This window comes from Erythrolamprus reginae, chromosome 2, assembly GCF_031021105.1.
Source record: "Erythrolamprus reginae isolate rEryReg1 chromosome 2, rEryReg1.hap1, whole genome shotgun sequence".
Taxonomy (NCBI): Eukaryota; Metazoa; Chordata; class Lepidosauria; order Squamata; family Dipsadidae; genus Erythrolamprus; species Erythrolamprus reginae.
This window is the reverse complement of record NC_091951.1, coordinates 228,375,546-228,395,835: the sequence shown is the minus strand read 5'-3', so window position 1 is coordinate 228,395,835 and position 20,290 is coordinate 228,375,546. Positions and strand designations below refer to the sequence as shown.

The following is a 20,290-nucleotide window of genomic DNA, read 5'->3' as shown; positions in this document are numbered from 1 at the left end:
TCTGTGGTGGCCCCGGTTCTCTGGAACCAACCCCCCCCGGAGATTAGAACTGCCCCTACTCTCCCTGCCTTCCGTAAAGTTCTTAAAGCCCACCTTTGTCGTCAGGCATGGGGGAACTGAAACACCTCCCCCGGCCACGTACAATTTATGTATGGTATGTTTGTGTGTGTGTTTGTTAATATAGTGGGGTTCTTTTTTAAACTATTTTAAATATTTAAATTCATTGAAGCTATTTGGATTTGTACGATTGCTTATATTTCTGTTGTGAGCCGCCCCGAGTTCACGGAGAGGTGCGGTATACAAATCTAAATAATAAATAAATAAATAAACTCAACCCGGATAAGACGGAGTGGCTGTGGGTTTTGCCTCCCAAGGACAATTCCATCTGTCCGTCCATTACCTTGGGGGGGGAATTATTGACCCCCTCGGAGAGGGTCCGCAACTTGGGCGTCCTCCTCGATCCACAGCTCACATTAGAGAACCATCTTTCAGCTGTGGCGAGGGGGGCGTTTGCCCATGTTCGCCTGGCGCACCAGTTGCGGCCCTATCTGGACCAGGACTCATTGCTCACAGTCACTCATGCCCTCATCACCTCGAGGTTCGACTACTGTAATGCTCTCTACATGGGGCTACCTTTGAAAAGTGTTCGGAAACTTCAGATCGTGCAGAATGCAGCTGCGAGAGCAGTCATGGGCTTACCTATGTATGCCCATGTTTCACCATCACTCCGCAGTCTGCATTGGCTGCCGATCAATTTCCGGTCACAATTCAAAGTGTTGGTTATGACCTTTAAAGCCCTTCATGGCACTGGACCAGAATATCTCCGAGACCGCCTCCTGCCGCACGAATCCCAGCGACCGATTAGATCCCACAGAGTGGGCCTTCTCCGGGTCCCGTCAACTAAACAATGTCGGTTGGCGGGCCCCAGGGGAAAAGCCTTCTCTGTGGCGGCACCGACTCTCTGGAACCAACTCCCCCCAGAGATTAGAACTGCCCCTACTCTCCCTGCCTTCCGTAAACTCCTTAAAACCCACCTCTGCCGTCAGGCATGGGGGAATTGAAACACCTCCCCCGGGCATGTTTAATTTATGCATGGTATGTTTGTGTGTGCGTCTGTTAGTATATGGGGTTCTTTTAAATCTTGTATAAATTTTAAAGTTTTCTGATTATTTATGATTTGTTCTATCTTGTTGTGAGCCGCCCCGAGTCTTCGGAGAGGGGCGGCATACAAATCTAAATAATAAATAAATAAATATTCTGGGGCTTCAGAAGTTTCCTTGAAGGCTCCAAAGTGCGAAAAGCAGCACAACGGGCAAACTGGAAGTCCATTTTTCCAAACTACTGGTTTACCCTTTTGTTCACCATCCCAGGCTTCAGTGAGACCTGTGTGCATTCGCAAGAACAGGGAGGATTGTGTGCATGTGCAGCAGGGGGGCTGCACATGCGTGGGGGGAGGGAATGGGTGTGGACATGTGCATGCATGCTAGCAAAAGCACGCACACCCTTTTGGCATGCGAACCAAAAAAGGTTTGCCATCACTGCCCTATGACATATTTAACTAATCTCAAAATACTTAAACACCAGAGGGCCTTTACTCTGGTCTTATGTCATACCCTCCCCTCCGCTGACCTTGAAAGCTGAGACAGGAAGAGAGACAATGCCCCTGTGACTCTGGACAGAAGTCTGAAGCAACAAAGCATGTGCTTCTCCACTGCCTGTATTATAGAGACTGTACTAGCCTCATTTCACCATTACTACAAAAATGCAGAGGGCAAATCTCTCTGCTGATTTCAGATACCAATCTTATCCCAACATGTGGTCAGGTTCTTTGCAGCAGCATTTAAAATACATCAGATGATGACTGGTGTCATAAATTAAACCTACACGAGCACTTAGTTCATCACACTAGTGCACTTTGTAATGTGCTGTATACTAATTTTTATCTCTCCCCCACTTCCATCTAATACTCCTAAACCTTCCTTTTATTTTTTAAAACTCATTTTAATATACTTCTAATACTTTACCTTTTAGAATTTTTTAGACTCCGATATACCTTTTATTGCTTTTTAATTGACCATAATCCAGATGTGATTTGACTAGAAGTCTTTAGGTGCATTTTGAACATTGAAAGCATTTGCTTTAAAGAAATGCTTCCAAGTTGTTCCCAAAAGAAAATGAATCACAGAAGGGGACTTTTAGCTTCAGAAATAGCTAGGGCAGCATTGCTACACACACACAAAAAAATGTAAACACAGTTTACAACTAGGTTTAAAAAGCTTTGGGGGAAAGTATTGGGAAGTTCAAAAGCAAGGCATTCAACATCTTTGAGAAATACTAATCTCCCGGCTTTTTTCCACCACTAAATATACTGTAGGAAAAATCTAGTTCCAGTGGCTCCATACATTCACATGTCAAAAGGGGAATTAACAGTTTGTTTGCGCACACACAGTATGTTTAGAGGAAATGCTAACAATGTTTTTATCTTGGTTATAAATGCTTTTTTTCCTGTATTATTTCATGGTTTAACACGTAGGGACAGTAATCGTAATAAGAGGCTTATGAAGACTATGATTTTGTTTAAAATTATTAACAAGGTTTTACCTCTGGAGGTTATACAAAAGTGAAGTCCCAACTATGTTTGCTGAGGCTGCAAAGGACTGCAATGTTAGGCACAGGAGAGTATTGTATGTTGTATTTCTGACAGCAAAATCTTTTTTCATTGTTACATGCAGCATGTATAAAAACAAATCTGGACTGAAGCCACAACATGAAGCCTTCAGGATATCAACTCCAGAAGAGTTACTGAGCTACATATTTGTCTGAAATTACATATGCAGTTTCAATTAAGGAAAGTACTAAGAATATGGAATAATCTAAGATGTATCATTGAAATTAACAAGGTTTTTTTTTAAATTAAAAAAAACCTCATCTTTTTGGGACGTTCTCTGTTTGCTGCCTTCCAAATGAACTGGACCATTCCCACTGTCTCCAATCAATGGAGCTCTAAGTCAGTCTTACTAGGAAAATAAGGTGACATCCAAGGTAGTATCAGTATGAAAGATGGGTTTGACAGTTCCCTGATTTCATTAACAAAGAAAACAACAAGTGGCAATAGAGATAATGAAGTCCACTAAACATATTCTCAAGGAGAATGTGGGAATGGCACATTTTATTTTTTATATTTTAATAAATAAAATTGAGCTGCATAATTGCATGACTAAATTTCCAGGCTAAGCAAAAAAAAAAAAAAGTTAGTACTTGAAAACATAAAGTCCAGAAAGCAAATAGTACATCTCCAATATAATTTTGACCATGATCCAGGAAGGCTTTCAGCTCTTCACAGGTGTTGATGTTGCTTTCATCATCTTTTTGAGATGATGATAGTTTGGGAGGATTTTCATGAGAAAGTCCAGCTGTAATGTTTGTGGCTAAAATGAAAAGCATAAAGTTAGAAAAATATACATAAATCTCAACACATCTGCTTAAAAGAAGCAACTGGACCACAATTTCCCCCATATATTCCCCCACAATTTATCCCCCATCAGTATGGCCAATGCTCACAGACTATAGAAATTGTGATCCAGCAGATCTGAAGAAGACTGGATTGCTTATTTTGATACAAAAATGCAATATAACATATCTAGCTCTCTAATTATTTCAAGGGAAGGCTTTAACTCAGCAGTAAAAGACATGATAGCCTCTTTCGTAGACCAGTGTTTCCCAACCTTGGCAATTTGAAGATATTTGGACTTCAACTCCCAGAATTCCCCAGCCAGCATTCTCTGGCTGGGGAATTCTGGGAGTTGAAGTCCAAATATCTTCAAGTTACCACGGTTGGGAAACATTGTCATAGACAATGTCACACCAGAGATTTGGTTTTCCTCACTGAAAAACTCCTGCCTGAAATGTATGATTAGTGACACCAATCAGTGTTGAAATCATTAGGATAGATGGATCAAGGGACTGTCTTGTTTTAAGGTAATTCCTATTAAGAAAATGTGTTTCCCAATTTCCCCTTCACTCAAATGACACATCACAAATGTCTTCTTCACAAATATAAGGCAAATATATTTTAAACCACTCTTTTTGCATGAAACAATGAAAGCTTCAACAATATTTCCAAAATTACTTCAGTTCTTTATGTAGCAATTGAGAAAATGCTGAAGCCCTTCTGCACTGTTTCACGCTGAGGAAGACTGGACTAAAAACCTACCGTGTTTCCCCGAAAGTAAGACAGTGTCTTACTTTCTTTTTATCCCCAAAAGCCCCACTATGTCTTACTTTCGGGGTATGTCTTATATTGGAAAAAAATTGAAAGGGTCGCGTTCCCGAAGGCGGCATCTCCCAGAGTCTAGAAGGGCAGCCGCGGGACAGGAGCCTCGTGAGCCCTTTTCCAAGTTCAACCTCAGGGCTCCAGGGCAGCCTCCTCAAGGGCGACAGCCGCCCTCGTTCTCCTCCTCTTCCTCCTCCTCCATCACCGCCGCCACGCCGCGCTGCTCACCCAGAGCGAGGGGAGGAGGATCTGAAGAGAGCGCCAATGGGAAGGAAGCGCCCTGGATGGGTGGGGACTTTCCTACCTCTGGCCGGGCATCTTCCCTTGCAGGGCCATTTCTGAGGAGCCCGCCGGTTCATAACGGTGGCAACCCGTGGCCGCCAAGGCAGGGCCCTTGCCTACCTCGACTGCCGCGGAGAGGCTGCACCGTGACCCCTCGACGACGCCTCTTTCCTCCCTGCGGCTAACTCGGCTCTGCCGGCAAGTTTCACTGGCTCTTGAGGAGGCGAAAGCGAAGGCAGGAGCAGGTCGCTCACTGCAGCAAGCCCCACCGTCTCCTGCCGACAGCTCCCTCTAACGAGCCGAAGCTTAGCAGTCTGGCTTCGTCCCTCCGTCAGCCAAATTCCCTGGCGGGCTGGGCCTCAGCAGGCCGCCTCCCTCACAGCTCCCCTCCCCGGTCCCGGAAGAAGGCAGCGAAAGCGCGCCCTTCTTCCCGCTTAAAAAAGGAAGGCAGCTAGATGAGAGGGAGGTGGCAATACCCCTGTGTTTCCCCGAAAGTAAGACATATGTCTTACTTTCGGGGTACGGCTTATATTAGCCGACCCCCCTGAAACCCCCGATACGTCTTACAATCGGGGGTGTCTTACTATCGGGGAAACAGGGTAGTTAGCTAGGGCCGAATATGGACTTGAGTGTCACTTGTCATTCATCATCTGATCCTTGGCTAGGTTTCTGTTTTTGTATTACATGTGAATTTACAAACTATAGAGATAATAATAGCACTATAACCAAAAAAAAAAAAACCCACTGCAAAGCGACAAGGTAACCTGACTTAACCTCAGTTTGCCTGTTTATCTGAAATCATAGGTCATTAACAAAAGCCACAAAACTCTTTTATTGAGCAGTGTGTTCCTTATCCTGGGAGAAATAGAGATTGGTCATCCACAAAAGACACAGGGAGTTGTAAAGAAAAAGGCAAGAAAGAGATGTACTTCTGTCCTATCTCAACTGAACCCTCAGAACAAACTACCGTATTTTCTGGAGTATAAGACCCCCCTTGAGTATAAGACAAACCTTAGTTTTAGGGAAGGAAAATAGGGAAAGAAAACTACCTACTGGCTAGCATCCTCAGTTTGGTCAGCTTCAGCACATCATTTTATCCCTTGGTTAAGGCTTAAAAGAACCTTTTCAAGAGGGAATAGCAATGAAAACAAGCCTGGAAAGACTTAGGGCTGGAAAAAAACCTTCAGAGTAGCAATGAAAACAAGTCTGCAAGCAGGGAAGATCGCTAGCACCTTATAAGGGCTAAAAAAACATTTTTGGAGAGAAGAGCAATGAAAACAAGCTTGCAAAGGCTTAAGTTTGAAAAAAACAACTTCGGAGTAGCAATGAAAAAAATCCTGCAAGCTAGAAAGTTTCCTACCACCTTGTTAGAGCTGGGGAAAAAAGCTTCGAAAAAGCTACATTCGGAGTATAAGATGCACCCAAATTTTCAGCCTCTTTTATTTATTTATTTATTTATTTATTAATTAGACTTATATGCTGCCCCTCTCCGAAGACTCGGGGCGACTAACAACAATAAAAAAGACAATGTAAACAAATCTAATATTAAAAATAATCTAAAAAACCCCAATTTAAAGAACCAATCATACATACAAACATACCATGTATAAATTCTATAAGCCTAGGGGGGAAGGGAAAATTTTGATTCTCCCATGCCTGACGACAGAGGTGGGTTTTAAGGAGCTTGCGAAAAGCAAGGAGGGTGGGGGCAACTCTGATATCTGGAGGGAGTTGGTTCCAGAGAGTCGGGGACGCCACAGAGAAGGCTCTTCCCTAACTGGTCGCTGGGATTTGTGTGGCAGAAGGTGGTCCTGGAGATATTCTGGTCCGATGCCATGAAGGGCTTTTGGGGGGGAAGGTGCATCCTATACTCCAAAAAATATGATACCCGGACACAATCTTTTCTATCTAATGCTACTTATATCACCAAGATTTTGACTCCCCCCCCTCAAAAAAAAGGTTAAATCTGAGGTCAAAGTAGGAAAACTTTATCAACAGGATATTAATGGGACACAAATCATGAAGTGCACCTTTTTCAGGGCTCTGCTCACTGACTGGATTGGTAAACGCACACCCCACAAATTAAGCAATCTGGTAGCCGAAGAACTCAAGCCGCCTTGCACCCTCGTCCCCTCCTCACCTGTGGCCGCTCAGTTTGCACTCGACGAAGACAGTCCGCTCCGTAGATGACCGTGTTCTCAGGGATGACTTCATACGTCTTGACCTTGCAGCGGGCACCGATAATGCAGCCACTTGTCAGGATCACGTTTCGACCAACGGTTGCTGTAGATGTAGAGAGGAAGAAAGGTGACTTTGGCAAGGAAATGCAAGAGTCAGAACAAACAGGCATGTGTATGCGTGAGAGAAACATCTTTTATGTCTAGTCTTCTCTGTGTTTAGGCAATGTTTTTCTAAAGGGTGGGGTAAAGGCATACAAAAGGAGCCGTGGTTGGAATGCAGTACTGCAGGCTACTTCTGCTGATTGCCGGCTGCCTGCAATTTGGCAGTTCGAATCTCACTTATAGAAACATAGAAACATAGGAGACTGATGGCAGAAAAAGACCTCATGGTCCATCTAGTCTGCCCTTATACTATTTCCTGTATTTTATCTTAGGGTGGATATATGTTTATCCCAGGCATGTTTAAAATCAGTTACTGTGGATTTACCACCCACGTCTCCTGGACATTTGTTCCAAGCATCTACTACTCTTTCAGTAAAATAATATTTATAGTACTTATAATACTTATAGTCTGAAAAATACGGTAGCTTTGCTCTTGGAAATGTATCAGGATGGTACCATTTGCAGTAGTCTTTATTAAATGGGCTACCCAGCACCATTTTACAGTATACCCACTTCAGATCTCCCAATATATTGCCAGTGCAAAGTATATTTTTCATCTCCTGGATTACTCCACAATTAACTATTGCCCACCCTTAAAATGAAGTACATGCGGGGGAGCTATTCTCATAGATTTGCAAATGTTAACCCTATTATTTTTAAATGTTCGGAAGACTGGCGGTATTCAACCACTGAGGCACGGATGTTTTTAAATTTTTACTGATATTGTTGTATCATAATATTATTAGTTATGCTCCTTTATAATTATGTTTAAATTTCACATAGCTAAAAAACTAAAGCAATAAAAAGGATTACCATTTTCTCACTTATTTTTAAATTGTACAAAATGATAATCACATACTTACCTTTTGACTCAATGACATTGTTGTCTCCTATTTTCATTGCTTGAGAATCTGCAAGCCTGGTTAAGAATATTTGTCTGCATGTATCCCATATCCTCAGTTCTCTCTGATATAGCAAGAGATTTTTTGCAGCTCCACTGCCTTCAGGAAAGATCCCGGGAGACCCTTATTCTAACTACATATCTTTGGATACTTAAGAATAACAGAATTGGAAGGGACCTTGAAGGTCTTCGTCCAACTAGAAACAGGAAACTCTTATCATTTCAGACAAGTGAATTAAATCATGTGTAATAAAGTTAAAAGGCAATTCTACTAAACTAGTGAAACCTCTCTCTTTAGCAAGATTCCAATAAAAGTTTCCAAAAGATTCCAAACATGTTTTTTTTAAAAAAGCTGAAATAACACCGCCCTTTTTTTCATTTGACCAAAAGCTATCATGAACCTTAGACCAGTGATTTTCAACCTTTTTTGAGCCGCGGCACATTTTTTACATTTACAAAATCCTGGGGCACACCACCAACCAAAATGGCACAAAATGACACCCTAAGACACTCTCCTCTCTTTTCCTCCCCACCCTTGTGTGTGTGTGTGTGTGTGTATACACACTCCAAAAACACACCAAAAACACACACCATTCCAAAAACAGGTGAGGGCTGGGGGTTTTTTCTCTCTTATTCTTTGGGTGCTTTTTATCATATGCTTTAAATCAAGAGTCACTTCTCTCTCTCTTGTGTTTCTCTCTCTTTCCTTTCATTCTATGTCTCAATCACTTTCTAATTTCTCTTTTTTTTCTCCCCTTTTTGCTCATTTCTCTCTCTCTCTCCCTTCCTCTCCTTTTCTCTCTCTCTCTTGCTTTCTTTCTCTCTTGCTTTCTTTCTTTCTCTCTCTTGCTTTCTTTCTCTTTCACTCTTGCTTTCTCTCTCTTTCTCTTTTTTCTTTCTCCTCACTCTCTTTCTCTCTCTTTCTCTCTCTTTCTCTCTCTCTTGCTTTCTTTCTCTCTCTCTCACACTCTCTCTCAGCAAAAAGTTGCGAGACTGGAACCTGAGCTTCCTTCTTCACAGCACACCTGACCATGTCTCGCGGCACACTAGTGTGCCACGGCACACTGGTTGAAAAACACTGCCTTAGACAATATACTTAAAAGTGTAATACTATAACATTATAGTTATAACAAATTTAATTTTCTTCAATGAATCAATGAGTTTTTTTTCTACTAAATTAGCAAAGTGTGGAAAATAATTGCAATTAAACTAATAATATTTTATCTCCTTTATTGAAGTAGATGCAACTAATAGGTGCTTAACAGCAAACAACATACATCCCAAACAATCTGCTTTAGCTTCAAATTTAGGGATCTAATACTATATCACAGATACTTACTGTCTGATGCAAACATATATCTTTCTAATCTTTTAATTTACTCTTCAAAAGGATACAACAGCCAACTTCAAACACATTATTAGTGCCAATGACCATCGGTTTGGTTCCTACTTCCTCTGTATTAGGAATAATGTTTTCAGGATAGCTGTAGAGATGGAAAAGTTGCTTTAACATTTTTGTGTTTAAAAACAGACATGTCATGCCCTTAAAACATAGAACGTTATCTTTAAAGTTTAATACCAACTTTAATACCTTTTTATTAAGAGGCTATTCTACATCAAACAGACTCACCAACTGTCAATCAAGGTTGTTCCAGAATAAAGAGATAATTTTGTAAGAATGTTTAGACAAAATAATCATAACATAAAATTTCAAAGATATGCTATGAAAAACTGAACTAAGAATAGATTTACAGGAAAATTTACACCTGAAATACAATAAAAACCTCAAATTTAGGAACCCACATTCTATGGACTGATTCAAAATGCTTCCCTACTTAATTTATATAAATTGATGACAGAGCGAGTACAAGCACTATGCATTAATATTCACTATACTAATTGGGAAAGCTTCAAATGATTATCTTATAGTTTCAAATATGTTTTTCCTTTTGCCTGCAACTCATGATGACAATACTAAAAATAGAATAGAATAGAATAGAATTCTTTATAGGCCAAGTGTGATTGGACATCCAAGGAATTTGTCTTTGGTGCATAGGCTCTCAGGGTACATAAAATAAAAGATAAGTTCATCAAGAATGATTAGGTACAACATTTAATGATTGTCATAGGGTTCAAATAAGTGATTTGATTGTCACAGAGTTCAAATTTTAAAAAATGGCTGGTTATCAAATGAATAGAAAAAGCATATTAAATTTTCAGCCATCAATTCCTGAATTATAAATTCACTGAATGCATTATCATGATTATACTTAGCATTTATAATTTCACTGAATTGGTATTTATTACAACCAATATTTCCCAATCTCTCAGTTAAGATCCTAAGTCTAAACATCTACTGAACACTGAAAACTGAAATTAAAAAATTTACACTGAAGGTAGTATGTGGAGATAGAAAGGGACTAAAAAGCTATGGCTGGCAAACCACAATACTCTGCATGACTTTCTGTAGGCAGCAGATCAACAATTAAATTGATTACTGACATTCCATACATTTCCCCCTTCCCCTGGAAGACATACCTATTTGAAATGAGGAACGTAGCATTACAACAAGAGTTGGAAGGAACTTTAAAGGTCAACTAGCCCAACCTGTTGCTTAGATAAAAAACCTACACTATTTTAGAGAAATGATCATCCAACTTCTTAAAAAAGTTCCAGTGTTGAAGCATTCACAACTTCTGGGAACAAACTCTTTCATTGGTTAATCGCTCTGTTAGAATTTTTTTTTCTTGATTCTAGGTTGCTTCTCTTTTAGTTTATTGTTCTACCCTCAGATCTTTTGGAAAACAGTTTCTCTTAGTGGCAACCTCCGAGACATTAGAAAACTGGTATGTCTCCCCCTAGTTTTTCTTTTCATTAAAATTAAATTAAAAAAGATATAGCTAGTTTCTACAACCATTCTTTATATGTTTTAGCCTTTAGTTTAATTATTTTTGTTGCTCTTTCTTGCATTCTTTCTAAAGTCTCAACATTCTTTTTGCATCGTGGTGACAAAAATTGAATGAAATTTTATTAGTGTTCAGGAATTTTTTCTAAAAACTATTAACATGTTTTCTCCTTTTTATTGTCTATGTAAGTTAATAATTTCCATGGACGGATGGTCAATCATATCAACCATTTTCTTCACTCTTAAACAAACCTCTCCAGTAAGTCTTATCTTACCATGAATTCCATGTGGATTATATTAATTAATGTCTTATCTTGTAAACACTCTTTGTTGAGTTATTTTAAAGCCATCATTTTTTTAAAATGCTAAAAGTCTTACTCAATCTTGTATTTCTCCATGAGAAGCATAAAAAACATTGGGCAATGTGTGACATTTCAAAATTTTTAGGGATCTATCTATATTATCAGTGTTCCTATTGTTTTATACTTTTTATACATTGTTTTCTGCAAAGAATTTTCCTAAAGCATCACTCCTTACATTTTTAACAGATCCTCTTTTCTTTTGGATCCAAACATTTATTTTGGCTGACTATGTATTTGTATGTACAGTATATATATATTTTTCTCTATCAGCTAACAGCGAAATCTATTTTAACATTTGTAATATTCTGATTCATCTTTATCTTTTATCCTCATTGTTAATTTATCCATTTCTGGATAAGACATTATTTTTCTATCAAGTCTTCTTCGGTTGGCATATTTTTATGTTTCCATTGTAGTGCAGAAGTAAATCTCACTGCTGATATTATATGTAAGATTAAATATGTTTGACATTTTTCATATTTTATTCCTAATAAGAAAAAAATTAGAGTTTTTTCAATTTTCCTTTCTAATATTTCTTCCAACCACTTTTTGGACTTTATTCCAATATTTCTCATGCTAGTGTTAAACATTCAAGGATAATTTTTTACAATTTTATGATTTATGGCAAATGGATGTCACCTAACATTCTCCTTCCACCCCCATGGAAATACCTCCATGCTACTGTGGATACCTTATAAAATTACATATGGGCCACACCTCAAACAGGTGAAGCTGCTAATCAGGAACCATTATATCTGCATCTCTGCAGTTATGGGTTTAGCCTTCTACCCTTAAAACTGATAATGGCCCAACCTATATCCATTCTTTTGCTGATTTTTGTCAATTATGGCACCCTACCCACTGATTAAACTACAGTATTGTTGAAAAAGCAATCAGGACTTTAAAGCTTGCTTTAAACAAACATAAACAAAAAGCAGGGAATGCTCAGGCCTTCTACTTAGACAGGAATGGCTGAACAAGGTATTTTTTACTCTAAATGTTACCTAACTCTAAATAGCATGGTCCTGTCCCTTTGTTAACATGGGGATGAGGATATACTACTGTGCTTAATCCTTCAGGTCTGGATTCCAGTTCGTTGTGTAAAATATATAAAGATGGCACAGCATCAAAGGAGGCTGCAAAACCTGATTCTGAACTTTTCCCTGAATCTTCAAAATCCGCAGGACAGGAATTGGGCTCCTTGGAAAAAATCACCAAATGACTCGGGGACAAAGCACTATCTATCTAATCAATCCAAACAGCTGATGGAAGGCTTGGAAGAAAACTCCGAACTTTTTATAAGCTGCTTGTTTAAATGCTCATTTTTTTACTATTATGTTTTGTATCTTAATTTTCATGTATATTTTGTCTAGTTGATTGCTATCAAGGACTATGGAGTACAAACACCTTTATCCCAAATGTTAAAAATTTATCTATGTTAAGCTGTATTGAATGTTCGATTTGTATGCATATTCCACCACATACTCGAGGAAACTTTGTGGTACATGCTATCCCTATTGTAATGTTACCTTTACTCTTACCAACCGCATTACCAGAAACCTTTTAAAATGTACTTTGTATGAATGTTTACATAACTTTTCTAGCTACATGTGCAATTGTCAAATTATTGGTTGTCCAGTGATTTTTGAATGTCCCAAAAGATTGACCCTAAACACTTTTCCTTTATGTAATTACATTGCTTCAATGGCTAGACGAATGCAAAGCAGATTCCCTTTTGCATTCACACTGTTGTGTTTACATTTCTAATTTCAAAGCAAACTCAACTCATACTATTGAACTAATGGAACAAATGTGTCTAACAATCCAATAACTTCTAATTCTGTGTCAATCCCCCTGGGAATGGCTCTAGTCATGACTACCAAACTTATCGTGGATCAAACAACTTGTTCTGATAACCTTTATTGTTATTGTTCTTTTAATCTGCTGTTGTGTTTATTGCCTACCAAAATTTGGTTTCTACATTTCGGCTCCATAAGTGTCCATCTTGGGAAGAGGTGTTGAATGCATATAAATTACTTAAAAACAAAGAATAAAAAAGAAAGGAGGAGGCGTGGCGTCAGAAAGGCACGAAAAAGTTATTGCTAGCAAACCATGATATGCTGCGTGACTTTCTGTAGGCAGCAGATCAACAATTGATTACTGACATTACATACCCTTCCCCCTTCTCCTGGAATACATACTTCCTTATCAGTTGTAAAACAGCTCTGGAGAAGACCTTCAGATCTGAACCTAGGCAATGGTCCATAAGCAATGACATGAACTGATCACTCACTGTCCACGAGGTAAAGCACAAAGCCCTCATGCATTGATTAAACAATAGGATCCTGTATTCTCTAATACCCAATGAGATGTAACTTGATGACTAATGATGTGTAACTTGAGGATAATAAAAAGAGGTGCCAGACTTTGTTCTGAGAGTGCCTTCCCACAAGATGTCATCCTGCCTCCTGACTTTTGATTGACAACAGTAGTATGAAGTTATTTTAATGGCTGCAAGCTGCTAATTTCTACCTTAGTGAATACAATCAATATATGATGCCCCAGGAACAGGTTACTAGTTCCAACAGAGATGGCATGTTCCTGATGTCTTCTATCAAGCAATGCCATCTGTTGGGACTAAGGCAGTAAACTTTCTATGTCGCAGTGCCAACTGTGGAACAAATTGCCTCTCAAGGTTCAGATACTCCCGACACAAGTGAAGTTTCATAAGATTCATAGGATTTGAAAATATTTGAGCATTTGACCAGAGTATTGAGTAAACCCCAGGAAATATGGTGTTATCTCTATTGCCAATTTGTTCTACTTTTAATTTTTTAAAAATGATTGGTTTGTTTGTATAAGTTGAGTGGCCATGCAAGTATAATGAATAAATATCTTAAGAAAGTTGATTAAATTATACTAACCCATTAATTATAATTGCCTGTTCTTCTATGAGATTACCTTCCCCAATCACAATTGGTCCAGCTTCTGCAATGATTCGGGCTTTGGGGTGCACCACTGTCCTAGGTCCTATAAAAAAATACTTATTGCTATAATCTTATGTATCATCAAAAATTTTCAAGGAAATGTATATCCTGAGCACCAATTTATCTGAAAATACCAGTTTGCTTCAATCAATACAGGACTGCTGTCAGCCCTCTCCCGTGCATTTTAAATGGGTGTAGTATTTACATCTTAAAAGAAGGATCACAATCATTATCATACGGTACAATCACTTGTTTCTACTTACTTCACCAACATTTTTATTATATTGTCCTACATTTAAACCAAAAATGTTTTTATTTTATTTTATATAGTTATATATAGTTATCTCCATTTGTTGAAAGGACAACATGAATGATAAGCAGGGTTTAGAACTAGGATTATGGCAGCAGCATTAAGAAACTATGGAGAAAAATGCAGATACCAGCATCTTTTAGATACCTAAAATTAGTACTAACTCTAACTTTCTAAGCTTTTTCTGGATTTCACTTTGGTTGTAGCTTACATAGATGATTTGTTAGTAATTGAACGATACTGTGATATCTTAAAAAAAAATATTCCTTTTCTTGCTCTTAATGGCAAATTATTATTTTTTTACAACAAAGTCATGATTTTGATGTACAAAACTATTATTAAAGATGCTGCATCCAACAACACTATGAAATATAAGAACAGAAATGTAACTAATTTCAGAACATAGTCTAGGAATATGTTTCAACACAGAATATACAGCGAAACTTCTTGCAGTGATGTGAAATGAATATTTATACTTCTGGTCCTTCTCCTCCAGGAACCAGCATAGTTATATTATTTCCATTCAGCAGAATTTGATCCAGCTTTGTGATTCTTCTTCCTTCGGGTGTTATTTCAAATTCAGTGACATCTTCTAATACCATGTTGACAAAGTCATCAAATCCAAGGAGTGTGCCAACAATTTCTTTATCACTTTTCATTACAATGTGAATACGAGAGCCTATGCACTTGTCCACCAGTTCAAGCGGCAAAAGCTGGGATGGGTTGGTAGTTGCATTGGACGCCATTCTTCAAGAAGGGTATTGTGATATCTAACTTAATTCAATAATCAAATTAAGTGTATTGGGCCAATCCAACTGTATCGTTCTATAAAATTATTTTCTCTCACCAATAGTCACATCTCCTTTGATTTCACTCTCCACACAAACAACAGCTCCTGGTGCAATCTTCACACTAGAAAAGACATATACAGAAACAGTAGCAGTGATTGGCATTTTTCTCATGCTTTTGCTTATCACTTGTCAGACAGTCCTGGATCCTTGGAAATGCATTTTAAAATGAATAGAGAGAAAGGTCTCTATCTATCTGATTGTACCTTGGGGAAAAAGTGTAAGAAGCAAAAATGATGAGAAGACTTAATCTTCTGAGTCACAGTAGTGCTCAGTAAAAGTTTAAAAGTTCCCAAATGGAAAATTATGCAACTTTCTGTGATTCTGTATCACAGCTATCAACCAATAACTGCCTGCAATGATAGTTTAAGTTTAATTAGATCATTTGAGGAGCTGCTTTGTCAGTAATAAAATGTTGAAACCATAATACTGCCTTAACCACAGTTCTAGTTGAAACACTGGACCAGAGAGCTAAGAAGACATGGAAATTATTGTGACTGAGGACACAACTCTGACTCTCATACTATCAAAATGTTGTCAGTTACTAAATCAATGGGAAGCTTTAGCTCACCTCCACAGCCTCCATCTGTCACCTGTAGCATAAAGAGTCAAGCCTAATAGTTGTTTAAAGAATTTCTAAGAAGGCAAAGCACTTACAATTTTTAGGGAAAATGTTGAATATTAAGTAGTAGGAAAAACAACAACACATTTTCACAGTCATGTTCTTTGGATTCTCATTCATCATTTTCTACCAGAACTATTTAGGAATATCTACAAGGTGGCTTGGCTTCTTCTAATACGAAGGACCTCAGTGAAGTAGTAGTAGTAGTAATAATAATAATAATAATAATAATAATAATAATAATAATAATAATAATAATAATAATGTCAGCACACATAATTCACCATTACATCACGCAGTCCTAGGTGCTTGGGAAGCACCCGACTGGTGATGAACTACAAAATCTAGCATAGTGATCTTGTTTGCTGTGTTGTATTGTTGATAATCATCATCATCATCATCATCCTGAGAAAGTAGTTGAAAACAGACATGCCAAAATACTTTGGGACTTTCAAATTCAAACTGACCAGGTTTTGGAACACAACATACAGGACCTCATGATTGTGGAAAAGAAAAAAATGTGGATCATTGATGTAGCCATGCCAGGTGACAGTCAAATTGATGAAAAACAAAAACAAAAATGTAGCTGATAGCAGGATCTTAAAATCACATTACAACGACTCTGGCATAAACCAGTACAGGTGGTCCCAGTAGTAATAGGCACACTGGGTGCTGTACCAAAAGACCTCAAGCAGCATTTTAAAACAATAAACATTGACAAAATCACGATCTGCGTGCATCATACAAAAATACATCACACAGTCCTAGACGCTTGGCAAGTGTTCGACTTGCGATAGGAAAATCTCATTTGCTGTGTATTTTTTGTGATAATAATGATATAACAATAATGATAATAATAGTAGTAGTAGTAGTTTCATGCAATAAACACCAGTGGAACTGCAAAAAAAATGCACTACTCAGAACATTATATATTTTAAGAAGATACTTGGTTGATACCTAGGACACTGGCAGCAACCCATATCAACCATTAGCACCAGTCAATGATATTTGTGATGCATTTTTAAATGTCCAGTTGACTGAATGTCATGTTTAATGAATTAAAAAAAATACTAATACTGCTACTAATAATATCAATGCAAGGCCTCATTCAAGATATTCAGCAAACCGTGGAAACCTTCCAGAAATCATCCAGGCTCCTGTACACAGTGGCATCCGAAACTGAAAAATAAAACCAGGGAATGAACAGCTGAATTTCCCCCTTTGGTGCCAGCCAGGCTTTCTCGGGTGGCGTCGGGAGTAGTAATATCCCGTTTTCCGTCCTCAAAGCCGCCCTCTCCGACTGGACGGAATGACTTGCGGCCTTGCTGAAAACGTATATTTACCAATTCCTTTTGAGAGGCTCCCCTTATGGCAGCTGCCTTAATAACAACAACGGTCCATTGTAAAGATCAGGGAGTCCTTTTTGTATCCTCACAGACAACCCAGCCTTGAAAAAAACGGACTCAATGAGCATCTAAAGAAAACAAACTCCTGTGACGGCGGGGAAGGATCGAGATTAATCGCGGCCACAGGCTTTGCCCTCTCAGCCCCTCTTACCTCTTCTGCACCTTCTCCGCCATCTTTCTTTTCACTCATCCATCGCTCGCCCCACGGCGTGGCAGCGTCGCAAATATGGCGGCGTTAACGGATCGAGGCCAGCGCGGCTTGGCTATCGACTCGTCAGCCTTGCTTGCATTCGGTCGCCCGAGCAGCAGATGGCGCTGGTTGGCGGCGTGCTCGCTTTTGTAAAGAAGGCGCGGAAGGAGCGGACGATTAAGAGCAAGTAACGCGGCAAAAATTGCGACTGGGATTGCATCGAAAAGGGGACCGAGGCATAATAGCAATAATTCGGAGTCTTCAGAGAGGGGCGGCATACAAATATAATAATAATAATAATAATAATAATAATAATAATAATAATAATAATAATAATAATAATAATAATAATAATAATAATAATAATAATAATAATAATAATAATAATAATAACCACCGTAGCACTTTGACTTACATACCGCGTCACAATGCTTTACAGCCCTCTCTCAGCCCAAACGATTGTTATATATTTGCGGTACATATAATTATATAACTGCATAACTATGTGATACTTATTATTGTTATTTTGTTCATTATATATGTGTTTATGCAATTATAACTTTACCAAATTAATACAGGAATTATAGCGTATTAGAATAATGCATACTGTATTTAATAAATTATTATTTAAATAAAGCATGGCATTTACAATAGCCATAAATGTCTGCTCCAAACTGGATAAAATTATTTTTTATATCCATCCTAGGATAAAATACAGGAATGAGTATAAGGGCAGACTAGATGGACCATGAGGTCTTTTTCTGCTGTCAGTCTTCTATGTTTCTTATAGTATCTTACCACCCTGCAAATACAAATAATTCCATCTTGAGTGCTTTGTGGAAAGATATCAGTTTAGTACTAGGTTGGGTTTACTTCCTGAGTTTAAGTTGGGGGCATAGTCTGTTCCTGAATGGGATGGGAGGCATCACAAAGACCCTACATAGTTATATCTTTCTTAGACTATGAATACACTTACTTTCTCGATCAAGACTGAAAAATCTGGTAAAAAATCTGCATTGTAAAGTTGGCGTCCTGTTTCATATTTGTTGGAAAAATAAGAGAGGTCGCTTTGTTTTTCTGTTAGGTTTCTGAAACAAGATCTAAATCAGTATGTGTCCCATTCTCTACTCACTGCCCCCTCATATAAAATATACACTGCTGAAAAAAATAAAGGGAACACTTAAACACAATATAACTCCAAGTAAATCAAACTTCTGTGAAATCAAACTGCCCACTTAGGAAGCAACACTGATTGACAATCAATTTCACATGCTGTTATGCACATTCAACTTTGTACACAACTAAATATTCAATGAGAATATTTCATTCATTCAGATCGAGGATGTGTTATTTGAGTGTTCCCTTTATTTTTTGAGCAGCATATTTCATTTTATTTCAACGGTTAGAAGAAATATCTCATTTTGAACAAGCTAGGAGAAACCCTTGTCTTGCAAACATGGAGAGAAAATGCCTTTTGCATTTGCTACGTTCTCAGGTTTTGTTCAGTGAGACAACACTTTGTTTAATGACACATTACATCTTGAGCAAATGGATAGAAGTTTGTTTAGGATAACCCCTTATTTAAATTCATAGTAGGTTCATAAACTAGATATTTCAGCTTGCTTCATTGGAGGAAATTGCTTTAGGTTTTGGATCTATGTTGAGCTGCTATAGCACTTGGAAATCCATCTTCTGATTTACATTGGCATTTAGCTTCAGTAAATATGGACAGTGGAACAGTTTGGAATCTGGTTCCTTTCTTTTTTTAATTTGTGTTTAATCTAAGATCACTGCAATAAAAGTACATAAAATAATGTAATGAAAAATAATTCCATTTTAATACCAACTTGAAAAGTTGTTTAAAAACAAATAAAAAGTTGTCCCAATGAGCAGGGAAACTATACAGTATTATTTATATTTCTTTTATTTCTTTCAAGTCATGTCTGATATTTGGAGACTTCCTGAGCAAGCAACATTGTCATTGCTTCCTTCCTATGGCTAAGGGAACGTGATTGGCTTTTGCTGGCTTTGTACCTAAGACTGGACTAGAACTCACAGCATAGTTCCCTCTAAGCTGAGCAGTGAGCAATCGCTCACTTAAAAATCATCATCAACTCAGAGTTTTCCAAACCTGCCCAGAAGCCGAGACGGAAAGAGTGAGAGGGAAGGAGAGAGAGAGGAAGAGAGGAAGAGAGAGAAACAGATAGAAAAAAGAGAGGAAGGAAAAGAGAAAGAAAAAGAATGGGAGTAAGGAAGAGAGAAAGAAAATCAAAATCTAGTTTGAAACTAGCTCAACTATTTAAGTGGCATTTTGATATTGATAGAGTTGCCCTATTATGAGCTCACTGTTATAGACACGCAGTACAGTATTTTATTTTGAAATTCTCTGAGGCAATACAGGGTGGGTTTTTTGTTTGTTTGTTTGTTTGTTTATTTATTATTTCTGTGCCGCCCAGTCCCAAAGGGACTGCCGCTCAGACACTATACTTTTCCGCCCCCCCCAAAAAAAAATTAGAGGGAACACTGACTCACAGTGTTCCAATTTTTAACCTCATGTCTTAATCACTACATCAAATCGGCTCTCATTAAGTATATAACTGTCTCTTACTAGTCGAACAACTAAAATCTTAGCGATGCTCATTATCATCACAGCTACCTTGTCATTTTTTTTGCATTGACAATATTGTTTAACTGACATGTTTACGATGGGAAAATAGCAACACATATGTGTTTCTCTCATTCTTCTTAAGAATGTCATATACAGTGATACCTCATGATACGAACTTAATTGGTGACGGGAGGAGGTTCGTAAGGTGAAAAGTTCGTAAGATGAAACAATGTTTCCCATAGGAATCAATGGGA

The 20,290-nt window shown here is 38.2% G+C and overlaps 1 protein-coding gene and 1 pseudogene across 1 annotated transcript; both read right to left on the bottom strand.

The window, feature by feature from the left end:
* Positions 1-2,677: 2,677 nt before the first annotated feature.
* DCTN6 (dynactin subunit 6) lies at positions 2,678-17,502 on the bottom strand. The gene is made up of 7 exons (XM_070742173.1): positions 17,390-17,502; positions 15,210-15,274; positions 13,990-14,095; positions 9,194-9,282; positions 7,761-7,808; positions 6,696-6,838; positions 2,678-3,428 (listed from the first exon to the last, which is right to left on the bottom strand). Exons 1-7 carry the CDS (start codon positions 17,410-17,412, stop codon positions 3,330-3,332), a joined length of 573 nt encoding a protein of 190 aa, XP_070598274.1. The 5' UTR covers positions 17,413-17,502; the 3' UTR covers positions 2,678-3,329.
* Positions 14,737-15,198, bottom strand: LOC139162137 (U6 snRNA-associated Sm-like protein LSm5 pseudogene; annotated as a pseudogene).
* Positions 17,503-20,290: the final 2,788 nt, after the last annotated feature.